The sequence below is a fragment of the Hibiscus syriacus genome, unplaced genomic scaffold, assembly GCF_006381635.1.
Source record: "Hibiscus syriacus cultivar Baekdansim isolate YM2019G1 unplaced genomic scaffold, ASM638163v2 tig00111942_pilon, whole genome shotgun sequence".
NCBI classification, from domain to species: Eukaryota; Viridiplantae; Streptophyta; class Magnoliopsida; order Malvales; family Malvaceae; genus Hibiscus; species Hibiscus syriacus.
The window spans coordinates 525,306-540,323 of NW_024063218.1; the positions used below are offsets into that span (position 1 = coordinate 525,306).

A 15,018-nucleotide genomic window follows, 5' to 3' on the forward strand; every position below is an offset into this window, starting at 1 on the left:
TGGATGATTTCATTATTAGAATTAGGGTAAAAGATATTACTTTATTGAGGTGGAATGATCTTGGGATCACTATAAAAAAAATAATGTTTAACATTAAATTAATTTTGTAACTATTTTATGTTTAGTCAAATGAATTATCTTAAATTATTTTTAGTTAAGAAATTAATTAATTAATTTTATAAAAAATTAAGTTGTTTTCAAAGTAAATTCTTCATCGGTTAAAAAGTAATATTCATTCTATTTTATTTCATTCTAATAATTATATTAAAAATATTAAAAAAATCAGAAACTTTTAGTCGGGTGAGTAAATAATGCTTAACTAAAAATAATTTTAAAAAAGTCTTAACTATATAAATTTTAATTTGATTATCAATCTTTAATCTTTTTAATCAAATACTTAATTATCTAAATGATATAAATCAACATTAGTAGTTAACAATCGGGGGCTTTGAATTTGAGGACTGTCTATCTCTGCGTGTTTTGTTACTCGAGAGAAACATTGATATCAGTCAACATCAAATTGGCTTTGCAATTGCAAAATAGACATATCACAGTCATGATTCATGACACTTGCTCACCACTCGAAATTTGAAAAACACGTGTTATAGAATAATAATGGCTTTCATAGGATAATGACGGTCCAAATTCAGTTTCTTTACCATTGATCAATATTGCTTGGTTAATTGCAATCTACTCAAACTAATGATTGCAGATATTTAGTAACGTACTGCATTATTATTCAACGTGGATCAGCAAAGTTAGAAGTTTTCACCAATCAAATCTTATTTCAAGGCTCAAAACGTAGGATGTTTCTTAATGTGATTGCTCGTGATGTAGACTCGAGCAATACTAGTAAGCTCGTATGTTTTGATAGGAGCTAAGATAACATACCAAATTAATTTCTTAAACTTTATGTTGACTTCTTAACACGGACAGTACATAATTAAAATTGGAAAGAATTATATAGTTAAGCTCGATTTAAACATGATATATATATATATATACCACGCTCGAATAGCATCATTAACGACATGGTTTTCAGAACCAGACCGGTTAACGAACCGACTATGCTACCGGTTCACTGGTTCAATCGGTCGAACCGGTCCGACCGGTCAGAAGAACCGGACGACGTCATAATTATTTAAAAAATTAAAAAAATACCAAATATATTTAATAAAAAATAATTTTTTATATCACAATTCATATTCAAAGCAAGTCATAACATATATAAGTTAAAAACCATAAAATCAAGTTAAACAAAATGATTCAAATTAGAGAAAATAACCTCAGTGACAAAAAATGCCTTGTAATATACGATTTTAACCAACTTATTTTGGATTTGCCAAAATGACCAACTAAATCTCAATGCGATCGATAATTCGCAACGCGATCTCCGATATTGCAAATCAGTTTTCAGATTCGCAACGCGAACTTCGACTATCGCAATGCGAGCTTGGACTATCGCAATGCGAATATGTAAATCGCAATGCGAACTTGGACTATCGCAATGCGAATATGTAAATCGCAATGCGATAGTCGACTATCGCAATGCGATTTACATATTCGTATTGCGATAGTCCAAAATCGCAACGACTGGTGGTATTGTATTTGTTTCTTAAGAATTTTCTCTAAAAAGATAGTATTAGCGCGTACGTGTCGAAGACACGTATTACCACGACCACGACCACGACCACGACCACGACCCGACCCGACCCGACCCGAGACGAGACGGCGGCAGCGCGCGAGAGTCTCCCTTGTTCTCTATCACTCAACAAGGAAGTGGGAAAGCCAAGCCTTAAATACTATTCCCAATAGTGTTTCCAATACTATGTGGGATTGAGCATTACCAACACTTGTTTCCAATACAATGTGATTATTCAGGAAACAATTAACAATCATGCACCTTAAAACAACTGAATCAGCAACCAATTGCATTAGTATTATACGATTAAATATGTCATAATTAAATGTCAATCTACAATCAATCGCGATTATTGCAATTTTAAGCAAAACATTCAAAAAATAATATCACTATTTAAGGCTCAATCCCACATAATATTGGGAACAAGTGTTGGTAATGCTCAATCCCACATAGTATTGGAAACACTATTGGGAATGGTATTTAAGGCTTGGCTTTCCCACTTCCTTGTTGAGTGATAGAGAACAAGGGGGACTCTCGCGCGCCGTAGCCGCCTCCGTCCGTCTCGTCTCGTCTCGGGTCGTGGTCGTGGTCGTGGTAATACGTGTCTTCGACATGTCCGCGCGAATATTATCTTTTTAGAGAAAATTCTTAAGAAACAAATGCAATACCGTCGTTGCGATTTTGGACTATCGCAACGAACTTGGAATAAATCGCAACGAATTTAGAATAAATCGCAACGCAAACTTCGACTATCGCAACGAATTTGGAATAAATCGCAACGCGAACTTCAACTATCGCAACGAACTTGGAATAAATCGCAACGCGAACTTGAACTATCACAATGCGAATATGTAAATTGCAATGCGATAGTCGAAGTTCGCGTTGCGAATCTGGAAACTGATTTGCGATACAGGAGATCGCGTTGCGAATTATCGATCGCATTGCGATTTAGTTGGTCATTTTGGCAAATCCAAAAAAAATTGATTAAAATCGTATATTATAAGGCATTTTTGGTCACTGGGGTTATTTTCTCTTCAAATTAACTACAACATAATATTTAAGGTAAAAACATATTAAATAATAACTATAATTATATAACTATAATTAAAAAATAAATTTGGGGCTAAAAAAATCATAACAAAATGATATTGTTTGGTTTAATTTTTTTTAAAAACAATCCCACATGGCTAAGAAACATAGAAGATCATCCCAACTAACTTCTATAAATAATAGAGATAATTTGGCATTCAAAATCATGGAGCTTTTTGGTAAGCATTGAGTGAACTATTATTTCACTTCAATTAAGCTCGAATTTTAGACTTCAATCAAGCTCGAATTTCAGACTTCAATCGAGCTTCTAAATTTTTTTGAGTTCAAGCCTTTCGAGTTCAAGTTTCAATATTATATTTCGAGTTCGAGTTAAACTTCATATTTTTTAGCTCGTCATTTTGAATCGAGTTGAGCTTACTTTTAAATTTTTCAAGTTCGAGTCGAGCTCAGCAATACTCGAGTTCAACTTAGCTCATTTAACAAACGATGTCGTTTGGTTTAATTTTTAAAAAAAAACAAAATTGCCGATTTTTTTTCGTTTTTCAGCCGATCCGGTTTGAACGGTTCAGCGGTCCTAACCGGTTCACTAGTAGCGGTTCAACCAATCTAGATTGAACCGGATTAGGCAACGGTTCCCGGTTGAACCGGCCGGCCGGTCCGGTTTTCAAAATAATGATTAACGATGAGTATCGCTGAGCACCATTAATTTAATTTATAAAAACTTAAATTTTAAAGGGCGCAACGTATAATTATAAAATTAGTTAAAATTTTAAAATAAAATTATTTAAAATAAAATATTAATTACATAATTTTTTAACTATAAAAAAATTATAATTTAATCAAACAAAACATGTTTAGCTTGTTTTTGTATTTAGGTTTGTGGGATGAATGTCAGCTCTCTGCCGCCCGGAGGGGCGGCGATTCCCGTGGTCGTCCCGCATTCTCTAGAAAGGCTGGGTTCACCGCTGGCAGTTGATTCGCAACCGGGCTTGAAAAAGAATAAGACTGCGCATGTGGTTAGTGGAAGCATCGAGCCGTTGTCAAAGAAGTTGCATGGAAACGAGGGTTCCTCACTTGCAGGTTTAGATACTGTTATGGGGGATGTAACAGAGGGTGGGGCATCGTCTGATTCAGACCGGTTGCCGCCGCAAGTCATGAACCAGAATGTTGTGAGCAAATCCTATGCGGCCATGGTGACTGGGGATGCATTGGCGAATCAGCCTCATTTTCCGGAGTTGCCTGAGGAGGATATTATTATTCAGGAGGGAGACGTTACTGTGGATCGAAGTGGACCGTACCCCAGAATTCATTTTTCGGATCGGTTGCACGATGCAATTGATCAGAATATGAGTAAATCTATAATCGTTAGGCTGTTGGGGAAGTCGATAGGATACAAAGTCTTGTGGAACAAGATCACAACGTTGTGGCAACCGCAAGGACGGTTTCATCTTATTGACTGAGATAACGACTATTACCTGGTTCGATTTGAAGTGGAAAGGGATTACACTAGAGCTCTCACGGAGGGTCCCTGAGTGATTTTCCGTAGCTACTTGACGGTTCAGCCATGGAGCCGTGGGTTTTCTACGGAAGAAAATCATCCGTCCCAAATAATCGTTTGGGTTCGCCTGTCGAAGCTCCCTTATCGTTGCTATTCAAAGACGCTATTCCGATTGTTAGCTGATGAGATCGGCAAGGTCATAAAGATTGATTACAAATTTACAATACCAGAGCGGGTGAACGAGGGAAGTTTGCAAGGCTTGCAGTTGCTGTGGATTTAACAAAGCCTCTACTTCCATGTATCGAGATAGATGGTTTCGTGTAAAGGCTAGAGTACGAGGGATTGGAGAACATTTGCTTCCAATGTGGAGTGTATGGGCACACTATGTCTCAATGCATACAACAGCGGGAAACAACGGGTATACCAAGTTCAATGGAAGTTAATGGAGGGGATAAAGGTATTGTTACTGCAAACGTGCGGGGAGATTTATACGGCCCTTGGATGATCGCTCCTGGCCGTAAACTTAGAGTGAACTCGGATAAGAGCAAGGCAGCTAATCCTCAAAAGTCTGCAGCTGTGGAAAGTAAGTCAAGGTTCGAAGTGCTCCAGTCTTTGGATATGGAGGGGAAGAGTCGGGCACAACCAGCTTTGGGGGTCGCAACAGAACAGCCTGCCGGGAAAACTCTTGGCCTTTCACGAATTTCCAGAAAGTACCAGGGTGGCAACCTCAAACAAGGGTCCGACCAAGCAAGGTAATGGCTCACGTAACACATCAAACAATGATAACCTACCCACTAAAAGTCCAGAGAGCTCCAGGAAACCGCTGAGAGAAGTTACCAACAGGAGCCACGTGAATGATGGCCAGCTTGGGCAAATAAATATTGTACCTTCCGTTGGAGGGAAAGATCCTCAAGTGTCGATATCCAAGGTGACTATAAGGGATGGAAATCATACGACAATCAGAATCGACTAAGGTAATTCAGAGAAAAGAGCCGGGATTCGCAAAAGGGTGGCTTCGCTCAAGGCAACTTCCGGTATGGGAAGTAAAGAGGGTAATTCAAGAGGATTGCGGGTTAAGAAGAAGATGACACACAGCTCCTAATCGACCGCTTCTATCGGAATGGGTTCAATCAGTAACTAATTCGGTGGATAGTTTGGTCAATGGAGGCAGAAACATTATTCCTCAGGTTGAGGATTTCGAACAGTGCATGGAAGATACTGATGTTGGGGTAACGGATCCTTTGGAGTCATCGCGAGACAGGCTGGGGACTTTCAACCCTGACTTTCGTTATTTTATCTATGGTTACGATTATGATTTGGAATAGTCAGGGCGTTGCTAGCTCTACATACCGGAGGTAATTTAGACAGATTGTGGGGAATTTTCACCCATCGATGGTAGCTTTACTTGAAACTTGGGTAAGCAGGAGGAAGGCGGATGATGTTATTCGACACTTGGGGTTTAAAAATTCTTTTCGTATTGAGGCACGAGGATTTAGTGGTGGGATATGGCTCTTATGGAGGTCGAACAATTGAGGTACTTAAAATTTCAATCAATTTCTTCATATTCTGATCAATGAGCCAGTGTTAGGTTCTGGAATGTTTGTTACTGTGGTGTATGCCAGCCCTAATATTTCCATTAGGAAAGACCTTTGGGAACACCTTGCAGATTTAGATCCCGGGGCTAATCAGCCTTGGATCTGGGGGTCCTATGGATCTCCGTTTACGTGGTCAAGGGGTTCTCTGCACCAGCGTCTTGATCGCTGCCTAACTAATGACGGGTGGCTAAGATATTTTCCGGACACGATAGTTCATCACCTGGATAAGATGGGGTCATCATAGGCCTCCCTTGATTTGCCTCCGATCAGCTCCTGCCCGTAATTCCCTCCCTCCATTCCATTTTCTAGCGGTTTGGCAAGGTCACCGTGGCTTTAAGGAGCTACTCACGGATTAGTGGAATGTAGAGCATGATGTGAGACAGAACCTTGAAAGTCTTCGTGTTGCTTTTACTGCAAGGAATAAGGAAGTTTTTGGCGACATTGTGAAGCGTAAGAGACGGCTTATAGCAAGACTTCGGGGTATTGACAAAACTCTCTCGAGACATCATATGCAGCATCTGGTGGACCTTGAGAGTAGGCTTCGCATTGAGCTGGAGCTGGTTCTTGAGCAAGAAGAAAATATGTGGAGGCAAAAGGCAAAATGTGACTGGATTATGGATGGAGATAGGAACACTAAATACTATCATGCCTGTGCCAAAAATTGGAGAAGGAATACTGTTGTGTCGCGCAAATATCCAAATGATGAGTGGTGTTTTGATCAATCGAGATTACGACAGGGAGCGGCTGACTTCTACCGAGAATTGTTTACTTCTCAAGGTACAAGGGGTGAGATGAATAGCAACATGGGTTGTTTCTTCAAATTTCCGCAGCACTAGATCGCATCCCTTTCCAGAGGGCTTCTCGACGAGGAGATTAAGGAGGCGTTGTTTGGTATGCTGGCTGATAAAGCATCTGGAGTCGACAGATTCCATGCTGCATTATTCCAAAATAATTGGGAAATAGTTAGACCGGGGATTTGTAATTTTCTTCGAGATTGTTTCGAATGGGGTGAGATTCCCGAGGACATCAACTGCACCCTCTTTTTCTTATCCCTAAGGTTAGGGAATACAATCAAGCACCATCGGTGGTTTAAATGGATAGACTGGAGGGAAATGAATGGTGACTAGAAACACTCCACCGGCATATGGACTGTCCGGAGGGCCCATAACAGTTGCTTGCCAATGAAACATTTCTTCAGCAACAGGACCTGATTCCATCAATTATAAAAAGAGGTAAAACAAAAGTTAGATGGAATATCAGATCTGCAAACGACATAATCAAAATATTTTCCTAATAAAATCTCTCATTTGTCTTCAGAAAATGACATGTTGACTCCTAAATTATTTTAGAAAATTAACAGAAATGGTGATGCAATGCTGAGTTCTTACATGGTCATAATGCAACACTCGGAAGGCCAGAAAAATTCTTCGGCAAAACATGCTAACCATTTCCAAACAACTTGAATTAGAGTATAACTAATTCGAATGAAAGCCTACCTAATAAAAAAAAACGGATATGAACAGTTTGAAGCAATGAAATCATCATGGTCAAAAGTATACTCCCAATAATAAGTATAAATCCATTACATACAGCTCATAATTCAAGCAAGCAACAATAATTATCTAATTTAATGATTTAGACAATAAAACAGATAGCATACATCTAAAAACACCATTAAAAACGAAGACGAAAGTTTCCTGTAAACAAATAAAAGAATGAAGAGAAAAAGCACAAGTAATAAACAAACCGAGGCGCGGAGCAGAGAAGAGAGAGAGAGAATAATCGAACCCGCGTTGCAAGAGGTAGGAGGATCCTTCTGGAGATCCTTCAAGATCCGCTTTGAAGCCATCACCTGAAACCCTAAAACAAACAAATTTTTATTTAATTAAAAGAAAAAAGAAAGAAATTCCAACCTAGATCGCTTTCGCTTCAACGAAGGTAGATTGAAAAACTTTGAAATTGAAGAGGTAATTGGAGGGAAATAAGTACCTGCGAGATCCTCCTGTCCTGTGCTGTCGTTGGCTATAGTCGCTGAAAATAGCAGAAGAAAAAGCAACCAAGTAAAAATAATTTCCTTAAAAACAAAGGCGTAATACCAATATATGTCCTTAACATTCAACTGACTAATCATTTTAGACCTTGTTTTTTTTCAAAATTTAGCCCTCATCATTTTAATTTTAAAATCTTAATATATATTTTGTCAGATTCCAATAACAACCATCAGAGTGGCGGAGCGGAAGCGTGGTGGGCCCATAACCCACAGGTCCCAGGATCGAAACCTGGCTCTGATAATACCTTTTTTGCATCGTTTCTCCAGATCATGATCAAATGCATAAAGAAAAGGCTAAATAACACCCATTTTAATCACTCCTTTTTGCAACATTGTCAATTTTGATTACCAGAGTCCATTACACATACCTTTTGTAGTTTTTTTAAAAAAACAACCAAGGGTTTTACAGTTCTACTATGGACAAACACAAACAGATCTCTAACTTCCAGGAATTTACAGTTCTATGATCACTTGGGAGGCACAGACAGGGATCAGGTCTCTTATTATTAGCTTAGCATCATATAAATAATTGAATACAAAGCACCAGATTCTTTTCTTCTGGTTGAACCAAGGGTTTTTTTATTTGTATCATTCGCCGTCCTTAACTTGAAGGGACAACAGAGAGCTCCAGACGGCCGGTCCATTCCTCGCCTGTCTTCAATGTTATTGGTTTTTCAACTGCTGCCCCATTGACACAAAGCATCTGTTTGTATTCCTCATCCCCAAAATCAACTATGGCTTTGGATTTCTTCACCCATGGATTCCAGACCCCTGAAGAAACGCAAAAGAGCTTAACATCAAGGCCGGCGTTTTTGGTTCTCCTGGGCGGATGTCATTCATTAACACATGTTTAGATTGAATCAAAGAGGTTTCAGAAACTTACCAACGTCGGGAAGGCCTTCTTTCCGTATAAAAAAGGCCCGTTTTCTTTCGTGGTCGAATATCGCTATGACATCTCTTGAGCCAAGATAAACTCTATCGACCTGCAATTTGGAACGCAATAATTAAGGCTTAAACATCTACTCCATCTACCTGCAAAATAGTTTATCAACTGAACCAGAATGCTTTGAGGGTTCCGAGACATTCAAAGGAGGGCCTAAGCTTTACCTCGGATTCAAATGTTAATGCATCTCCTTGTTCCGTGAACCGCTCCCTTTGGCATAGGTTGTCAAGGTAGTCAAGAGTCTCCAATCCCTCTACCCTCACTTCACTGTTAATTAGCATACAAGAAAGAATATCCATTAATGTCTAGAGCTTAATGTTTACCATGATCGAGCGCGCTTTACTTTCATTACCATGAGTACAATTCGAGGAGTAATGGTCAAAGGACTTGAAAGATGGAAATATATGTACCTGATATCAGAGATGGAGAAATATGTGTGATAAGCAATTGAGAAACTAAAAGGCTTGCAATTGATATTCCTGATGCGTGATATCAAGCTTAGATTTCCATCTGCTGTCAAATATACTCGAAGACGAAATTCGAAACTGGAAGGGCATAAACCAGTGATCAATATACATACATAATTACAAATAAACAAGTTTCATAGCGGAAGATAACTCTTCCTAATCTTATATAGGCCTCACCTGTGTGGCCAGATCTTCAAATCATCTTCCAATGGCTTTAGCAGTAAATCGATGAAGGCCTTGCCATTGTTGTCATTTGGATGCAAAGGCGGCGGATTCTCATCAATGATCCAAGTCCTGTTCCGGGCAAACCCGTGTTGCTCGAGTGATCCTCGCTGACCAAACTAACAAATTCAAAAGAAAATACATAACCAGATGCATACAGACAGAGAGAAAACTGATGCATATAAGCATTGAATCCTATATACCTGTGGGAAACATATAGGTATCCCTCCTCGAACCGCATACGGTGGCTTTAAAATTGCCTGCAACACACAAAAATTGGCTCAGATGACAATACAAATGCTATGGCTTAAGACTGCAGATTTGAATGTCACCTTGCTACTTGTGAATAGCAATTCTTCACCTCGGTCGGTCCTCCATGAAAGAACCTGTCCTCCATGCAAGCTAACCTGAATAGATTGTAGGAAAAATATTACTATTTAACCCCAAATTACAGTTTGATTGAGAGGGTAAATGGCTACTACAATCAAGCATCTATTGAGTTTTAAACTGTTCTTCAACCTATTCAACTTGTTCAATATTCCAGATACCTTAAAAACAACGGAAAAGACTAGACAACAAGAGAGAATAAAGAATTAAAGATTACAAAGGTAAAAAGATTCTGACCCTTGCAGATGCTCCTCGAGGATTCTGAAGCAGAATCTGATCAGTTCCATTTCTATCCTTTGTGACTTCAACAGCTGGCCCAGAATTATTCATATTTAAAGACACGGTAAGGGCATGTAAGAGAAAACAAAAGTTCTTTATAAACAAGCAGTTGACAGTGCCCTTCACACTTTCTTGTGAGAAAACCCAAAATTTTCTCGTGAAAATTCCAACTGCAACGACCTCAAAACAGGCAAAAATTGAAGGAGAGGGAGAAAGTAAAAGGAAAGAAAAGAAAAGATAAGACCCTTGTCAAACAACTTCCCAGACGACCGAGCTGGCTTAAAACTTGAAAGAACGGACCAAAAACGGTTTCAAAGACGACCAAAATCAATGTTGGACTCGTTCTCTTCTCCAGACAAAAACAGTTTTGAAAAGTTTAGAGAAGTTTGAAAACAGGGAGGAGGGGGGTTCCAGTCAAGAACAAATGCCCTTTTTTGGGAGAAAGATTTGTCTGCAAATTTGAGTCTGACCTTTTCGTTTAATCTGAAGGCTCTGATTTGTGGAAGAGATCGTATGGGTCATGCTGGGGAAGGCGACTACCTCGTTATTTAATTAGTATTAATGGGTATTTTTAAAGGTAAAAGATGGCTAAACTCACGATATAATGCCCTCAAAATAAATAATTCACGAAATAACGTTATCCCAACATTATTTGTTGAAATAGGGCGAAATCAACAGTGTGGCCGTAGGTCGCCATGCCTTCCGGGCGACCTACGACGTGGCTTGCTCTGCATGGGACATGCACAACCCAACCATAGGTCGCCATGCACTCCCAGCGACCTCCTAGGTCGCCATGCACGCCGGCGACCAAGGAGGTCGCCATGCACTCGGGGCGACCAAGGATTCATGCATGGGGAGATCGTGCCATGCACTCGGGGCTCGGTTCATGCATGGGGCACTCGAGGCGACCAAGGAACGGTTCATGCATGGGACACTCGGGGCCATGGAGTCCCGACAAGGTCGCGAGCAGGCGAGCATGCAGCAGGGCATGGATGGGCGTGCTCCTTTGGCGAGATGGGCGTGCATGGGCATGGAGGTCGTTGGCTGGTAGGTCGCAGGGCATGCATGGCGACCTACCAGGTCGCTGGGCGTGCATGGCGACCTGGTAGGTCGCCGGGCGTGCATGGCGACCTACCCCCGGTACTGTAGAGGACACCACTTGAGCAATTAATCTGACGATCCCACTATTTCGTGAAAAAAAAAATTTCAACGCACTATCAACGAGATTTTGCCGGTAAAAGATTTACGCCAAAGAGGCAAGGCAAACTTTTGGCTTGGATCGGTGGTGATGGCTTCCAGACATGATGTAGACTAATGCCTGAACCTACGATCCTAAATTTAACTGAATTAACGACCCACCAAGAGTATTAGTAAATAAAAATACTACATTAAAAGAAGGATCACTACCAAAAATAAGTTTTCAAGCTATATCATTTTCTCGAATATGTGTGTAAATTATTTTTGATTCATCTTAGTGTCTAACGTTTTCTCCGTTATTATTTTAGGTGTCTAACGTTTTTTACATTATCATTTTAGGTGTTCGGCCATTAACGCAAATAAAAAATTCCGTTAAGTGGCACGTGCCACATTATAAGAATTTTGAGAATTTTTATTTAAAATAAAAAACTAAAAATATATTTTTTTGAAAAAAAAAACTATTTTTTTAAATCGTAAAAAAAACTCAAAACTTTAATTTTAATCCCTTTGTCACCGCTGGCCACCATCAATCGGCCGAACACCCAACGACATATGACCGACCGACCACCCACGAACAAAACCCTATTACTTTCGCAACCGGTCGAACAACAAATCTCCCTAAATTATCATAATAATCAAATCCCTAACCATAATCCCAAATTTATTATTAAATTCAACCTAAAATATAATTAATTGAAGCATGAGGATGATGGGGAGAGCACCGACGAAGGGGAAGGGGAATGAGACGGGGTGGGGGTGGAATTGTGTAGGTTTTTTTTTTTAATTTAAAAAATATATTTTTAAAATAAAATTATCATAATATGACATGCGTCACTTAACGGGATTTTTAACTACGGTTAACGCCTGGGTACCTAAAATGGTAACAAAGAAAACGTTAGGCACTGAGATGAGTCAAAAAAATAATTTAGACACCTATTCAAAAAAATGTATAGTTGGAACACGAATTTTGGTAATTAATCCTTAAAGGAATAATAGAAGCTAGGAAAGGAAATATTTTTTATACAGTAAAACGTAATTATAATTTATAAATGATATACATCCCTATAAATGTAGTTGTTTAAAATTTTTTAGTCATTAATAATATACATCCCTATAAATGTAGTTGTTTAAATTTAATATTTTTAAAAAGAACACTCATTTTTTACACTGAAATCGTTCATCTATTCAAGTTTCCTTATTGTTAGGGTCGCATATAACCATATTAAGCGGATGTAACTGAAAGAATAAAACCATAGGGTTTTCTTTATTTCATTGCTCGCTTGTTTTCAACAAAATCATCATTAACGATAGTAAAAGTTTTGAAAGTTGAATCAAAACCAATCTTGAAATGGGTGGGTTAGGTTAGTCCAAGATAAGTTCTTTGTTTCTCTCTCTCTCTCTCTCTCTCTTTTATTACAGTGAAAACCAACGTTTGATGGATCGAATGGAATCAAAAGATGACATGCCTCACAGCAGTAGCCTAACGATGTATTGCATTGAAATTTCAAGTCTCTTTGCATAAAATTTCAAGTCTAGGGTCCATTATAGACTAAGCATAAAATTAAAAGACTACCCACGTACGCATCAAGTGGAGGATGGAAATTTATGAAAGACACTCAGACCCCACAGAGCGCACCATAAATAGGTGGCCAACGAAACCATAAAATCAAACACTCTCGAACATATGGACCGAGTCTAACCAGTGGGGCGTGTTGGGTTTTTTTTGACTTATCCTCTTGAAAAAGATGGAAACTGCCAAGACCTTGTTTGGCACGACTAACATTTACGTAAACCAATCCTTGTTTTTCTTTCTTCTCTTTTGGGTATGCGTTGTTGAAGGCTTCGTTGCTTCCATGAGATGGCATCCTTAGTTTGGAAAAAGTTCATTTACGTCGGATATTGAACTTGAGTTATCTGCTTGACAAACTACGTGTATACATTGCATTGTTAAACTCGTACAATCAGATCCATAAATAATTTTAAGGAGGGTAGGCACATATATGTTAACAACATAAATTTTTTAAATGGGATGGGTATAAATTAAATTTCAGGGCGGACACTATCCCTAAAATAAGTAACCAATCGAAGAAAACTCAAATTTTAGGGTGGATACTATCAATAAAATAAATAATTAATCGAAGAAAATTTGAATTTCAAGATAGTCAAGTGCCCACCCTGACTAAGCCGTGGCTCCGCGACTGCGTACAAGTATGTATCTTATTTAAGTGGGCTGCCTTCTATCTTTTTTGACTATAATCTAGTCACGAAAACGATAACTACGGCGTTGGTTCCTAGCAACTACCGGAATTTAACCTTTTCTGATTAAATTTGAAGTAACGTAACAAATCTTCCATTGGGTCGATCTAAGATAATATTCATCAAATTAAAACTTCGAACTCTAACATATTACATTAGGGAACAAATGCTAAAAATCTATTGAATGTTTATATAACAACACAGATGAAGGTAGATGAAAGGGAAAACCATGTTCGAAAACTATATGAATAGAGATGTCAACGGGATGAATTAGATTAGATTATCAGTCAATCTAATTCAAGAAGTATAGTTTAGAGTTTAAGATTTAAGATTTAAGGTACATGAAGTCGATCTGATTGGAATTTAGAAAAGTTCCATACGACTTGAAATTCAATTTAAATTTTGAGTAAAAATACATGTTTAACTCGATTTGACTCGACTGAAATTTATGTATGTATATATATATATATGTTTGGGCAAAATCAGTTACACTATGTAAAACTCTTTTAGTTTTACACCTTTTTAAGGCTGTTGTATGAGAGAAATTAAAGGTTGATATTAACGGTAGAAAATGAAAAGCTATTCATTGAAATAAAAAAGGAGTTATTCTATGCCTTTGATTTTTCTCAATCTAGCAATCCTAAAAATGTGTAAAAATAAAAGAGTTTTATACATAGTATAAGGTCCTAACCCTATATATATACACACACCATTTTATGATCATTGGATGAAGGAAAATCAAAAGCTGAGATTAACTCATTGTTTTTCCCCAAAATGAATATCTTCTCATTTCTTAATTTTAATCTCAGTCTTTGATTTTTCGGATGAATTGTCCTAAAAATGTATTAAAAAAATTTACTTTTACATTAGAAAAATAAGGACCTAATCAAAAAATATAAAAAAAGTATTATAACAATTATACTTAAAACAAAAACAACAACAACAACAAAACCCAATTCCCATATGCAATGGGGTAAGGGGGAGGTAGGGTAGTAGGCTGCCCCCAACGCCAGGTTGAGATCTGTGGAAGACCTCCGGCAGTCAGAAAATTAAAAATATAGATAAAATGCAAAGCATGTATAAATAAATACATAAATACATAGTTGAACAATATTCATATGCAGTCATAAATATCATTAATATCATATGCGCGTTTGAAATGGGAAGTAATCCCTATAAATAAATCCCTGCGAAAAAATCTTTGCATATAGACAGAAACGTAAGACCCGACTAAATTTAAAAGTGAAGAGAATATTACACAGAAGTCCACGATAGCAAGCCCAATTCTAAGCCTTCATAAATACCAATAACAGAAACGTATAAAAAGTAGAATTCATGGAAATTACTACAAAGGCATTAAAAGAAGACAGAGATGATACACCTTAGAGATGTGACTCACACTACTCGACTGCCCTAGTCTTTAGTCTCCATA

At 38.1% G+C, this 15,018-nt stretch overlaps 1 protein-coding gene and 1 long non-coding RNA gene across 2 annotated transcripts; both read right to left on the reverse strand.

Annotated features, from left to right (window-relative positions):
* Positions 1-3,573: 3,573 nt before the first annotated feature.
* On the reverse strand, positions 3,574-7,879 carry LOC120173218. Its single transcript, XR_005521039.1, has 3 exons — positions 7,775-7,879; positions 7,574-7,645; positions 3,574-6,992 (listed from the first exon to the last, which is right to left on the reverse strand). It is a non-coding gene; the product is annotated as an uncharacterized LOC120173218 (long non-coding RNA).
* A 277-nt stretch (positions 7,880-8,156) lies between these two features.
* Positions 8,157-10,670, reverse strand: LOC120173217 (putative glucose-6-phosphate 1-epimerase). Its single transcript, XM_039180451.1, has 9 exons — positions 10,604-10,670; positions 10,092-10,165; positions 9,800-9,874; positions 9,671-9,727; positions 9,423-9,586; positions 9,189-9,323; positions 8,943-9,045; positions 8,719-8,818; positions 8,157-8,606 (listed from the first exon to the last, which is right to left on the reverse strand). The coding sequence occupies exons 1-9, from the start codon at positions 10,653-10,655 to the stop codon at positions 8,437-8,439; spliced, it is 930 nt and encodes a 309-aa protein (XP_039036382.1). The 5' UTR covers positions 10,656-10,670; the 3' UTR covers positions 8,157-8,436.
* Between the last annotated feature and the right edge of the window lie 4,348 nt (positions 10,671-15,018).